Source organism: Morone saxatilis, unplaced genomic scaffold (assembly GCF_004916995.1).
Source record: "Morone saxatilis isolate NCDOM2014 unplaced genomic scaffold, NCSU_SB_2.0 Contig19, whole genome shotgun sequence".
NCBI lineage: Eukaryota > Metazoa > Chordata > Actinopteri > Moronidae > Morone > Morone saxatilis.
In genome coordinates this window covers 13,718,065-13,733,103 of record NW_023339751.1, presented here as the reverse complement: position 1 = coordinate 13,733,103, position 15,039 = coordinate 13,718,065, and the positions used below count along the sequence as shown (strand labels likewise).

General features: G+C 39.8%; 1 protein-coding gene across 1 annotated transcript in view; it reads right to left on the bottom strand.

Annotated features, from left to right (window-relative positions):
• Positions 1–13,778, bottom strand: part of adam12 (ADAM metallopeptidase domain 12) — a 79,021-nt gene extending 65,243 nt beyond the window's left edge. The window contains exon 1 of the mRNA XM_035664031.1: positions 13,098–13,778. Within this exon, the coding sequence (XP_035519924.1) occupies positions 13,098–13,212 (115 nt within the window). The 5' untranslated portion in view covers positions 13,213–13,778. The remainder of the gene's footprint in view (positions 1–13,097) is intronic.
• Between the last annotated feature and the right edge of the window lie 1,261 nt (positions 13,779–15,039).

The following is a 15,039-nucleotide window of genomic DNA, read 5'->3' as shown; positions in this document are numbered from 1 at the left end:
AAAAAAAAAAAAAAAAGATAATTAGGGCAGATTAAATAGTTGAATAATGAAAATTTAACATCACACTACAAACATCCTACAAATGCTTATACAGTAGACTTTGTTAAACTGGCATGCAGACAAAGGGGTCAGCCATATAGGTCAAAGCTGCTCTGTAATATCCTCAATAATTCAAGCACACCAAAAATGCTTCAGATAGAGAGAGGGCCTGTAACAAAGGCAGGGGAGCCTGAGAGGAGATGTGCTGTCCCCCAAAGGGCCTCTGCAGTAGGACCACATTCACAGACACATCAATAATAGATGCTCCCACACAGTTTATGGGGAAGTCAGCCTTTACAATATCTCCAGACAGCAGTGGAGTTAAAAAAAAAAACAACTGCCAGGATAAAATTGTCCTTTCCACTTCTTATTTTTGTTTCTATCTTTGCCTCTTTCACTTTTCACTATAGGTCAGAAACTAGCGCTGCAGTTTTCTGTTTCCTCCTTCTTTGCACTTTCTCTCTTCAACAAATCATCTTTCTCCTCTTGTCACTGAAGTAAAATTAGCAAAGTTGAAGCCAATTATGCTAACAAGCTCTTAAAGATTGCTCATTTGGGAGGCAAACAGAATGGGATGTGTGTGTATATATATATATATATATATATATATATATAGCATAGGATGAAATATAATAAATCGGATCAGTGGCTTCAAGCTGAATGTGGGAATCGCAGTCACAATTCCCTCTACTCTCTCAGCTCTCATCTCTTTTCTCCCACAGACAACTGAGGCTGTCCCTAATGCTCCCACAGCCTTACTGGGCATGTCTGCGCTATAGCAGGCCCAGCAGGCTTCCTGTGAAGCCCAATAAATGTTACAAACCCAGAGAGGACCTGTGGAGATAGAGTGGAGAGGGAGTGTTAGAGGGGAGGGGAGAGGTTGTTTGAGGTTTCACACTCCTGCTATCACCAAAGGAAGACCGAAAGAGCATGCTGTGTCTCTATTTACTGTACGTCTAAGGTCTAGTCCTGCTCCCTAATCCCTTGAGATACGCACATAAAGGATCTGTTTGTCTGCATGAGCATGTGTAGCGCCACGCGGGGTACAACAAGAGTTCAGTAGTACACTGAAAAACGATACTACTGTCTGACATATTTTGTTTACTCTTCTTCCCTCTCTCCTCCCGGCTGGCAGTGTCTTCATTTTCAAGCACTCTGTCTCCTAAAAGCCTGACGTTACTTTTCTTTGAAGGCGAAATTCAGCGAGGACTCCTGCACCACCACAAACTGCATTTCTTACATCTTCAAACAGTCTGTGACAGCGGTTGCTCTGCGCTTTCACTGTGGCCCCCGACTCTCCTTATATCCACAGTGCATAATAAGCTAACAAGGGCATAAAAGGGACCTCCTCTATTTAATAGGGTATTTGAACATGTGCCGATGGTAGTTTGTTGGTTTTAGTGGTGCATGAAAACCGCGTTAGACAGACGGAGCAGCATGACTGAGACCACAGGCTGTGGCTAGAGTGCCATTAAAGAGCAGCTATAAAAGGAAAGTCATGCAGACGTCTTGCAAATAAAAGACACTTCCACTGATGTCCCTCGCAAATTCATTTAGATCTCTCAGATACTGAACGACTTTGTTAATTGAATACCAATGCACAGAGGAAACTGAAGCAGGGGTATGCTAGGAACATACTAGTTCATACAAGATGTCATCAGACCGACTCTGAGGGCCAAAGCGTTTATAGATGTTCTGAGTGGTCACACTCGAAAGAAAGAGGAGGGGGGGCTGAAGCACATGAACTGCACTCTTTGGGCAATCTTTCCTCAAAGGCATTCATGCTGTTGCATTTGTTTGTTCACAGAGTAAGTGATGGAAGAAGTTGTGTGAAGAATAATAAGGAAATCTTGAGAGAGAAGTTACATTTTTGCCTTCTTTTCTAACTTCTGCACACTTGCAGCGTGAAGTGGGTGGCCTTGTCGATTGCTGCTTTCTGAACATTACAAAATTCAGGGGGTTTCAGAAACTGTTCAATGGTCTGACAAGCACTTTGTTAGAAGCATAGTGACCCCTTTAATGTGTGATTTAATGTTTATGTATGTGTGTGCAAGAGAGCCGAATGCTGTATGTGAGCTTGTCAAGGTTTTTGTGTGCACCAGGGCTCAAGCTGGATGAAGATTAAAGTTTATATAGTTTATGCTGCAACACCCGTCATTGCTCCCCAAAAAGAAGAACTCCCTTCAAACAGCAAAGAAATGTGACATTCATGATCATTCTCATGGGCTTTATCCTCTTTGGGAACCTTTGAAATTCAAACTAAAACTGGGTTAATCCCATATGTTTTCTGGAGAGTATCTTGATTGCTAAGCCAACCACAGTTGTATCCCCATATTGGACACAGGGGAAAATCAGCTGCGGGTCATACATCTAAAAAACACAAGTCTGTTTGGCAGCCAAAAACATCTTTCCCCGACTCTCTCTTTAAATAGCCTCAAAAAAACCAAAGCTCTTTTAAAGCGAACTCTATTTGGACCATCTAACAAGGATAATTCGTTTCTGCCATTTTGGCATTCCACCCCGGACATGAGTGTATTACTAATTAACTGGTAGGTAATGTGAATTCAAACAGGGCCTGAAGTCCACTTTACTCAGCAGGGAAGTGACACGGCCAACAATATAAACAAACAAAATGAGCTGCAATTACTTCAAACTGAGGGCGGTGCGGACAAAAATCAAGCACATTACGCACACATATTTTACCTGCTGCATCAGAGACCTTTACTGATGACTTTCACATTTATTTGTAGATTTATTTATTCATCTTTTTTGAGGAGAAGGGTGCATATATTGTGGGGGTGATTAAAGCGAGGCAGCTATACATGCATAATTAATGTGCTGAAGAATGCATATGTGCAGCATAATCTGCGTTCCCTTTAGTCTACAGCAGAAACAGAATACACCGCTTTTCATTCACAGCTAATACTGTGTCTGCTCAATCAGCAATGTTAACGTGGGGTTCCTCTCTTGAGATGAACAAAAGAATAAACAACGTAAGGAAGGTCAAAACAGGGGGATGAAGGACATGTAGTAATCTATAGGTAATGTGCTGAGGGAGTACAAGAGAGCGTGAACATCACAGCGGGACTTAAAAAAACCTCCTGCAATCTGATTATCCTAAAATGGCATTTGCATACAAACTATGTGTAACATATGGTGTATTTTAGAGAAATTGTTACACCCTGCAGGTTTAGATTCTTTAGCATAGAGAATAAAAACACTACTTTTTAATTGAGTTTACTCTTGAACTTGGAAAAAGCAGTTCTCACAATCTATCATGTAATCAAAAGCTACCAAATGGACTTTGTGAGTGACAGTGAACTGCTGTTTTTCAAAGTTATGAATTAACTTTAATGCTTTGTTTTCTCTATGACTTATTTGATGTATAAAATAAAAAAAAAACATAAAAATGTCCATCACATTTACCTAAAGCCCAAGACACTGTATTCAAAAGGCTTGTTTTGTCCTACAAAAATCCAAAGGTGTTAGTTTTACTGTTGTAGAGGAGTAAGAAAACCAGGAAACAAATAAAATATTAAAATTTTAAAATATTTATTTTAAAAAAAAATGCTTTATTAAATTACTATTCTGTTGTAAAAAAACTGATGCAGATTATCTGTCAACTAATCAGCCTATTTTTTCAGCTCTATTGTATAAGTGTTATAATTGCCTTATTGTACAATATTCATCATTACTACTTAAAGTATATCTTTGCTGCTGATACTCCTGAAATGGACAAACAGAAGAATCCTAAAGTTAAGAGCTGAGATACAGTAGACAACAGGAGAAATGATGAAGGCTGGTTAGTAGTGTTAAAGCCTCCTGAACCCTACTACAAAAATACTGGTATCTAACAAAGTCAAAATCTGATATTTTATGTTGCAAATGCAAACTACATCTGTCTTAGTTGCTCTTAACCACACAGGCCTTATCCCTACAGCTTTCAACTGAGGTCAAATATAAAAGCGAGGAAACACAACATGGCCCCAGAGACGTGACTTTTTAGTTATTCCTCCACACAGACAACAGACCTTTAATAACAGCGGATCAGAGGATAAGAACTCTGATTATGGATTTGATAATAGCAAAGATTTCATGTTCAATATCTTCACGGCAGCTGCAAACCAAGCCCTCCAAGACTCCAATCAAACCCCTGTGATGCTCTCAAAAGGGGTATCTCTGCCAATAGTGACTCACTGGAGGAGTCTCTTTAAGAGAAGAAAAGGAAAATGAAGGTTTCACGATTATACACAAGGACAAGTGTCTTGTGCCAAAACGCTGACAAGCAACACGCAGCAGAGGTGAGTTCAACTGCTGCAATTGGATTCGATGGAAATCTGGCTCTAACCTTCTAATCTTGTGGGAGTGCCCACTGTATTGATCACTCATATTGATCACAAAACGGCAACATATTGAGCCAAGCTGAAACCACTGCATGGACGTGAGCTAGGTGGTATTATCAGTGTGTTCTTTTTTAAAATGTTTTTTTCCTTTACTGACGTGTTTGAAATATACATGAAATAAAATATATGAGCACCTTAGTTCTGCAGTGTTTTCTACCTTTGTGAAGCTAAAACTTCTGTTGAGAGAGGTTCAATAGAGGATTGATTCAACTACCAAAGATTCATATAAACAAATATTGGCTATTGATTGTTTAACATTATGTAGTGTATGTTATGTGGCAGCATTTTTACCTACCCTTGTATATTTGCAGGTTTACATTTACAAAAAAACTAAACCTGCCAATATCCAAAGCAATAAACTAATATTTTGAAAATTACATTTATTCTTGCTTGAATCTAGAAGGGAAGAATTATATCACTCTCATATCCGTCTGTTAAATGTGAAGCTACAATCAGCAGCCAACTAGCTTAGCTTAGCATAAAGACTGGGGAACAGGGGAAACAACTAGCCTATCTTAAGGCAACAAAGTATGTTTATCATTGCCGCTAAAGCTCACTAATGTTAATATATGATTTGTTTATTATTTACAAAAGCTGCAGTGGATAAACCGAAATGACAATTTGTGGGTTCGTGAGAGGTGACATGCTCAACTGCTTGTTGCCTGGGTGCGGAGACTTCCTGAAGTCTTGTTGTTACCATGAGGTAACAAGGCAAATTTCCAGATTAGAGTGGTATTGATCTTTAATTCTAACGCTAATAAATCACAGTTCACCAAATCCCAGGCTTGGTGTTTCAATCCCCAGTCCATATGTTGAAATATCAATAATAAGATTGTGCCTTTCACGTTTTTGCGCATGTTTTGCAGATCCCATTGTTTCTCCTATGTGCTTGGAAGGGCAGTGTAATGTGCAACTAGATGCCACTAAGTCATACACACTGTGTTATTAGTCATTAGTAGGTACACTACAATATTATACACACATTTTTACTTGTGAACATACTTGGGGCTGCACATGGTATAAGAATGAGAAAGAGAGGAATAAGAGTAAAGAAAGTACAAGAAGAAAGTGATGCTTAGTTCACTGATTTAGTGAAGTCTTCTGGGTTTTCTTACTTCTGCCTCAGATGCTCCAGGTTCATTCTCATTCTCTTACACAAAAATCTGAGGATTAAAGATCCTAAAATGTTTTCATCTTTTGGGTCAAAGTGGAACAAAGGAGCTCTACAAACACATTAGTGGAGCTTTCTGTATACATCCAATTACTGATTCCGTATGAAAACACCACTGACCTAAATACAGCAACGGATGCTACACCTACAATGTGCCCTCGGAAATAAAGAGCCCTTAACAAAGAGAATTGCGAATGAGGCCGCTTTGAAACACGGTGCAGCTCATGACTATCTTAATAGAGTCGTTCCTGGAAGTAAAAATGGCATCTACCTTTGAAACATCAATTAGAACTTGATACCTGTGAGGTTGTCATGGCATTTATTTAATTAGCACGTAGTCACTCAGAGAAGCAGAAAGACATCAACATAGTCTTTAGGACTGTCTGCCATATTACAGTTTGTTAGAGTGAGTCTTGTCACAATGTGAAACTCAGCATTAAACAAAAAACCTGGGTTTCCTTTCATAACAAACACTCTTCCTACCAGCACATCAAAGACACATCAGGCATTTTACAGTTCCTCTTGTTAAACGGCCCACGATGAATCCTTTTTTTATAAACAGTAAAAAGAAAAAAGCCCTGCTGCTGACACAGCTCATCTTCAATATGATGTTCCTAGACTAATAAAAGACATACAAAAGAAGACAGCATTGTTTAAAAAAAGGAGTACGGCTGTAGATCTCTGAAGTGCTAGCTACTTTGCTGCATATGAATTGATGTTTGATGCTAGAAGCAACTTAAAATAAGTCATCCAGTGAAACATATGTATAGGCTTCTATTCTCTGTAGAGAGCAAATGCACAAATGTATTTTTCATGTCTGTGTTTCATCTCGAGCAGCATAATGAACTGGCTAGCTTTCACTATGTTAGTTCATGTTCTCCAGCAATAAGATGGAAATTACAGTATATTCAACAAGACACTGGCCAGAGCTGTAATTTCCAAGCACTTTCAAGGTTCAAAGACAAACTCTGAAAGCTGTCTTCAAAAATGTGTAGATTTATTTAGAGATGACGCTGGAGGGGCACAAATATCAAATTATGTTTCTGCCTCAATCCATGTCTGCCAGCCTTTTAAAGGGGTAGAAGATACAAGCTTTTTAGCTTTTTACTGTTGTACGTTGTCGATTCTAATCTGATTTCACAACGAGATGTCTTAACATGTGGTAGTGCTGATGGCAATGTCTTCCAAAGTAATGGATACAATTTCTTTGGTAATCCATCCCATAGTTGTTAAAAAGTGGTGGACCGATCAACCGACATGGCCGGCCTCAAATGGAGCAATCTTGTTGTTTTTATAAGTGAGTAAATTTCCTGTGTTTTCAGCAAAGTAATAATATCCTGACTCAAATGATGTACTTTTTCCACAATTGCACTCTGGCTCCTCTACTATCAGCGTCTTTGTACAAGGATAACAGAAAAGGGTCTAGTGGATGTGAATGAAATAGGTACAAACAAAAACAAAGAGATGGTGGTTTTCAATATGACTCCCAATGAAGAACAACATCATGAGCTTATTATTTACAGTGGGAAAGACCAGGCTGAGAAACAAAAAAAAGACTCCCAAAGGCTTTTGGAGGAGCTGAGAATTTGAGAGTTCCCTCATTGCCTGATTTCAACAATCCCTCCCTCTATCAACTCCCTCATTGCTCACTTTCCCCTATGATGACACACTGGAGTAATTAGCGCTGAAGTTGAGAAGGTGTTAATCCTGGATGTGGGACCCCCAAGATCCAATCCAAACAGAACAGCCCATTATTGGCGTGATAGAGTAAGTTACGAGGTCAGCGACTCACAGTGAAATAACGGTAATAGGAGACTTCTTAGGGTGGGTTAGTGAGATTTGCTTGTGTCCCGTTCCCATCCGGTGGGAGCAACAGTGGGAAAGCCAATTCCCATCTTGTCTTGCACAGATTTGGGCATTATGTCTCAGAGCTCTGGGGATGTCATCATGGAGGATTTGTGGATTAACAGAAACTTATCACACATGCTGGGTCACCTAGCAGCCATTTGTGGGGGAGACGGGGTTCCAACGAATATGGATTTTTAACAATGCTAGCGGCACAGCTCTACGGATGGCAATGTCGATCAGTCGGTTGGGATTGGTGGGTTAGATTGCCATGGACTTTTGTGCTGACATTCAGGGATGAATCCTACTGACTTTGGTGATCCTTTGCCTTTTCCCCTACGGCCATCATGAGATTGACAATTATGGTGAATGAAATGTCTCAAATACTATTGGATAGATTGCCCTGGGATTTGGTACTGATGTTCCCCTCAGGAAGAATTGCAATAACTTTGGTAATGCTCTGACGTTTCATCTAGTGTCATCTTCAGGTTGAAATTCAGGTAAAATAAATGAAGAAATATAAAACTAATAGAATTCCCCATTGGGTTTAGGCTAATGAGCACATGCTTGTTAGCATGCTTGCTCACATTAACATTTAGCTCAAAGACCCAATCCCAAAATTTCTTTGCATTCACATTAAACCAAGATCTCCAATGGATTTTAACATTTTGCATGATTATTTGTTTGAAGATACTTATATTTATGGGCTTCTTTCCCCGTTTCATACTACAGTGTTCCAGTTCACAAAACATTTTGTATTTGTCAGGATTTTGTAAAACACGCAAGGAAAGAAATTTAAGTAGTTAAGTAGGGGCAACCCCACAACACACATGCACACATACACATATTGGGATCAAGAGGTCCCAAATTGCTGTGGGCAAAGCACAACCAACCTCTGCCTCAAAGGTCTTTCTTTACAAAGGTGTTCACTCTATAATAATACTCTCTCAGCAGCTTCTATTCCCTCCATCAAAAACTTCCACAATATAAAGGCTGATGGCTTAAGAGCATGGCTGGACTCCAATCAAGAACGTCTCACAGTAAATACACTGACACAGAGGTGTGATGACCTTTCTGTTGTGAAATTATTGATGAGGGGCGACATGGTGAATCAGCCCGCTGTGCAACTGTGGATTATATTGTTGCATCAGTCCACTGTCCTTACTCTCAAAGCGAAAACCTAATGTTTCTTGAGAAGGGCGCTCTGTCAAAGGAAAAGAAAAAAAACAAGCAACTGCTGCTCTAAAGAATTTATATGTTCACCAGCTCCTTTCTGCACGCCAAAATACTCCATATTTCTTCTGATATACCTCTGGCCTCTCATTCATTTTAAACGTGAGAACTGACAATTGCATGCTTGCCCCCCGCGCAAATCCAATATCTGCTTTCATTCTGTGTTCTAGCATGATTATTAGCCGCTTGCTGTTCAGATATGTTGTAAAAGCATTGACTCTATGTTCCATTCCTACTCTTTCTAATCTATTCATTATTAATTTCTTCCTCTCTTTGCTCCACAAAATTCCAGAGAAAATTGTCTATCCCACAAAAATATTAAAGTTTTACAGAGAGTTTTACACATTCAATCACTGCGGTAAATGGATGAGAGAGGTAGGTGACTGCCTTTGCACCTGTCTCCGTGTCTCTTTTTGTTCTCTGACGGCCGATGCAGGGGGTGGATCGGGAGGGGATGTACCCACCCTCATTTATCCCACCTATGACTGACGGCTGTCTATCTATCAGGTGGTGGTCTCCAGCTCTGTTGCTGTCTACCACCCAGATTTCTCAAACGTTCACCATACACCTCTCACATATTTTTTTTCTTTCCCCTCTCTGTCATCATCCAGTCATGACATCTGGGATTATTCAGAGCATTATTCCATGTGTGCATGTTAGTTTCTCAGATTATCACACAGCAGTAAGCATTTCTGAGCCGCGCATGCCGCTGGTTTGTATGTCGTGTGTTGTGCTGCCGTCTCATAACATCGGCTTATCTATTATATCTGTGATCCTGTCATCCTCGGGGCAGAGCGGCACGTGGTGAGCTGGAAGAAGCTAAATCACAATGATGGCTATAATGACCAATGATGCTTAACAGAGGGAGACGTTTCTAACTGTGTCTGTCATTCCCTCGTGGCCAACAAATCAATGCCAGCCTGGCCTCAAAATGTCAGGCGACAGCCACCCCAAGGGTTTGAAAGACAGACCAAAGTGAGGTTATTTCCTGAATGGTTTTAGCAGAAAGCGGTTGTTTTAACCCGGATCGCAGCCATACGTCAGTGCTCTACCACAGACTGGAGGACGGGTGTTGAGTTACATTTAAGGAAACTGTTCTGAAAGGTGTGCTATGCACCTGAGAGGCCAAAGGGAGTGTGCATGAATTTGAAGTGAAGTGTTTCAATGTGCTCAGGGCAGATCTTATTCTCCTCTCTGCCAGTTTGTTTAGACAATACAGACGTTCTAATCTTTCTAATTAATTCTGTCTGATGCTGCGGTTTGACCAGATAATATCCACAAATCTAATCCAGGTCATTTGGGTCTGTCTCTAATTATTTATTGAGCCTCTACCCAGAAAATAGATCAGACTCTCAGAAAACCAGTTGATATGCAGAAGAGAGACAAAAAGAGACAGAGCCACAGAGCGATTCGTCAAAGATTTGTAAACACAGCCTGCTTGATTCTTGCCCTTACGGGACTTCTCTTAGTTTTGCTTTTAGATTTTTTGAAAGCTAATGAGCAGACAGCCAATTCAAATACTGATCACCTGATTTTAGCTTTGCAGATTCTTTCATCATTTAATTACAGCGACATTTATACAGAGGAACATCTTTTAAAACAGCTTTGAACAGGAAATGTGTTACTATTCTAAGATTCACTCAAGAAGCCATCAATCAACCTTTTGACAATTTCAAGTATTCTTTCTGATGTTAAAAAAACAGGGACACACAAAACCTCTCCTTTCAAGCTTTGAGCAAGAGGAGATGAACAAAATGACAGCAAAATATGGAAATTCATATTGGATCATCATTTGCTACAATGCCATATATTTGGTAAACAGCCTTTGTTTCTCTTGTGGTACACCAAACACAACTCTATGCTTACAGGGGGAAGTGTGATTAAATCTACCTGTTAACTTGTACAGTGCTTCCACTTGTTGAATTCTTCTTAAAATAATACTAAGTAGTGGAATATCACTGGCTTCAAGTGTAGGATATACTTAACATAACACCTACAAATCCCTGCAGAGATAGCCCTTACTATCTGATGCATCACTTAATTCAGGAACTGCTAACACCGCTTAGTTTTTGAACTCTATCCAGGTAGCCGATTGCAGCTGATTGCTGCTGTGCTCAGAAGTACTCTGGCACTGGAGGACTCAAATTAGGAGTTTTTGGGGGTGGAGACTTCGGTTGATTTAGGCTGCATTCAGGCTAGCTTTGGGCAAGTGTCTACCCATGGCATCGGCCCAAGTTCGGCTGATTTTGGCAGGGCACTCATCACAAATCTGGTTAAAGTCAAGCAACCAGTCGTGTCGGATTTAGCCCACTGTTGAGCCAATCCATTTAGGCAAAATAGATACCTTCCAACCGCTTTACACTTAACATACATCCTGAGCTGCATATTACGCCCAGGCATCTTGTTTTCCCTGCTGATGAATACCTGCTGTTCCTCTAATGTGTAAATTCATCTTTCACTACTTAATTTCGTTAACATTTGGCCAACGTGATTGTCAGTAGCAAGTGGAAAGCAAACAGCTGTGTTCTGTGTCAAAGTCCAACATTTTCCCATTCAATCACCTCTACCTCCTTTCTCTGTGGACTCTGTGGCTCTATACCGAGTCGCACTATGTCATAATTGTTACAGCCACTAGAGGGATTTGTCACTTATACATAAATAAATGTAATTTTGGGGAATTTGCTGAAATAACAGATGCTGTAATTGTTTCGGGGGGTAAGTCTGAAGTTAACAGCCCCAGTCATCATAATACGGTTTTTGCTGTGCTATGAATATTTCTCTCACATTTTCACTGTTTTTACACTACATTAATCTTTCTTGAATGGCATGTTGTACCAATCCACCTCATAAACATTTACATTTAGCAGGCAAACTAGAACATCAACAAATTCAACAGAATATTCCTGGGGCTAGTTTGTCTATCGACAGCTCCTTTTTTCCCAAACTCCATCAAAAAAACAGAAAAATCTGTAGAATTTCTGAATTGAAAAAAATGCTTTGCTACATCCATTTACTCCGAAATAAACCAATCCAAACAATGTTGTCAGAGAACTGAGGGAGAGTCTGCCTCAAGGAAAACCTCTCTAGCTTCTTTCTGCTTCACAAACTACAGCATCATAAAGCCATTGCAGCTTGGTCTCCACCGAGGTTGAGGGAGGCCATGACAAACATTTCAGAGAGAAGTCAATATCCTGCTGACATCAAAGAGGTGGTATGTACTGCCCTATTTCAATACTCACACAACCCCTTAAAACTATTTTTACTCCCTGCTTTCATATATCAACTAACCCTCTGAGTGAGAGCTCTAATGACCCCACATTGAGATGATGTGTGCCGTAAACATGGGTAATTTTCATTGAAGCTTTGCTGTAATTTGTGAGGTACTATTAATGATGCACCCTCAGGCTTCACGTTTGTTAGCACAAAATCAGCAACAATGAGCAGTACGTGCGTGTTTTAAGAAAGAGAGCGATTCTGCATTGCATTTAAATTTCGCTGGCTGAAATTCATTGACGATATGACTCAAACTTCTATTTTTACCATTAATGTGGACATTTCTTAACTTTATCTCCTCAGGACTTGTGAGCACTGTGCACCTATGGTACCCTGTCACATTGTGATGATGACATGCAATAGTGTTTTAGTAGTACACTCTACAGAGTCTCTGTCTGTATGCACTGGAGTCAACTGAGGTTAAGAGATGAGTTATTTAGTCTTATCTATAATCTATGATTGGTTGCCAACTTGTCAAAATCCACAGAAAACAGTTTGACAGTCCAACACATGTAAAACTTAAAATATACAGTACCCTGCTGTGGTTTGCAATGAGGGGGGCTGTTTTTATCTTTGCCACGTACCACATACAAACAATCTTTATCCTGGCACACAATACGTAGTTATTACTGGCTTTTTTTATTCAGAAGATAAAAGATAGATGAAAAAAAGATACAAGTTTAGCTTCATAAAACAAACATCCTGTTCTGTTTATATTTACAGCCTAAAGATGACGCTCTATCCTCCTGGATGTTAAACTCATCTGTCCACGCTTCCTTTTATTGTTCAATCTGAGCAGAAAGATGGATCTAAACAAACAAACTCTTTGCCCTTCTACATTTCCCAACTGTGAGAGAAGAGCTGCACGAGAAGAGAAATGTCAAAAAATGGTCGTATTTAAGTGTCCCATCAAGTACATCTATGAAAACGATGAGATTAGTCCTTTGACATATTAGTTTGCCTGTAAACTACAACAAGATAACCCTCTTAAAAAGGTACATTATGAAACATACATGAAATCAACTCCAAACATGCTCAGTTGACCAAGATTGGGGCTCAACATCTGCAGCAGTATGTGAAAACAAGCCAAGTGACTAAAGACAGACATCATAACAGCCATGTTACCTACTCACCCTCCTGGATACTGTGAAGCATGCTGTCAGCATTTTCTGTTGCCGTGGACAGGCACCAGACGCGGAGAGCGAAGATCAGAAAGGCAAAGTTCTTCCGCCGCCTCCAGGTTCTCATGATGCCCGGGCTCGGTGGGGGTGAAGCCGGGGAGGGGGAGAAAGCGCTCCGGTCAAACTGCGTTATTAATGCAGCACGACCAGACACTTCACACAGGGGACAGGATGGAGGATACAGGTCAAAGCAGTTCACGGAGGTGTGTAGTGGGGGTTAAAACGGGGGGTTAAGAGGCAAAAAAAAAGCTTCACCACCAAGAGTCCAAGATGCGGCAGGCTGTCATTTCAAAAAAGAAGCTGTCAAAAACTTTTCCTTCCTACCCCAGACGTTTGGCGGGCAACTGTCTGGGGGGAAAAACGTTCAAACACATGTGTTAGCTAAAGGGTTTTTGTGTGTGTGTGTGGAGGTGTTGGCCATGTGATAGGGTTATGACAAGGAGCGGTAGAAAAGCCAGAATGAGAGAGGGGATGTTGAGTAGTGAAGCGGACCTACCATCCCCTCTCGTACCGGAGCAGCCACACTTTGCCATGTGCGCCTCACACTCCGCTGGGTCCTAAAGCCGGACAGATGTTGACAAATCCAATTACCTAGTTGCCAAATCCAATCTTTTCCTCATTTGCCCACCTAATGCGTGTTAGTGCGACGGAATAGCTATTCCACATCGAAAGCTCAAGTCTACAGTACACCGAGAATCATTGAGGGTGTGTTATTATCTGCCCCCCTGCCACAGCTAGCAGAATAGAGCTAACGTTACTTGATATAATGTTACATTAACAGGGAAAGAAGACAACTGTCAGCTAACTGTAGTCAGCTAATAAAAAACAACAACAATGTAACACACGGTAAATAAATAAAAAATGTGTTGTGCAGAGAAAACGCTAGATTGTTTACAGTATTATTTATTTTTACCCTATGTGTTTGGGCTAGTAGGTTAGCCGGTTAGTATACTGCCAATGGAAATAACTTTATTGAAAGAAGGAAACAGGAACAGGAAATATTAAAACTACCGGAAGCAGAAAAGGAAACAAAAGGTATGCAAATCAGATAATATATACATTTAGTACTATAAATAATCTTAATCTATATTATTTAATTGTATATTAGGCGTTATTATTATATATATATATATTAATTTTCAACTTACAATTACATTATTGTATATAAGTATTGTGTATATATATGTATACACATTTATAAATAGATACTAAACAATCACAAAATATCTTAGCAGGAGAGATGTCTGCAAGGCTGTTTAAAAGATAAAATTACAGACATTTTGTAGTACAACACAAAACATGAAGGTGAAAATTCAGGTATTGTGTGATGCTGTGTTTTCCCAAGAAACACAATCATTTTAGTAAATAATGGATTTGAGTGTTGTTAGACTCCACATTAAAAAATAACACCATAAATTGTAGAGAGGGAACAAAACTTTATAACTTTTCCCGGAAGGTAAACTTTGTTTAAGTACACGTTATTGATAAACATTTGTTGTTGTTGTTGTTGTTGTTGTTATGTGGTAAAGTGTAAATGACTTGTATAGACCAGTCTTTTCTCCAGTCTTTTTCTTGTGCATGGAACACTATGGTTGTATAGTTGTGTAGAATGAAATCTATGAATGTACGCTGATGGGATTACAAGTTCACATTTAGACAAATGTTAAGCTTTTAAACCTGTTGATTCCCAGTTCCCACAGCATTCATTGTCATGAGTAAGGTTTGTAATGTTGCAATGAAATAAATGCACTTTATGATTCAATTTCAGTGTGAATATTATATATTTTAAATAGTATTCAGCGATGAAAATGGTGAGTCACCCCTGATTTTGCAATACCCCTGGGATGAGATCGTCTCTTCCTTTTCTCTATCTCTGTCCACACACACACACACA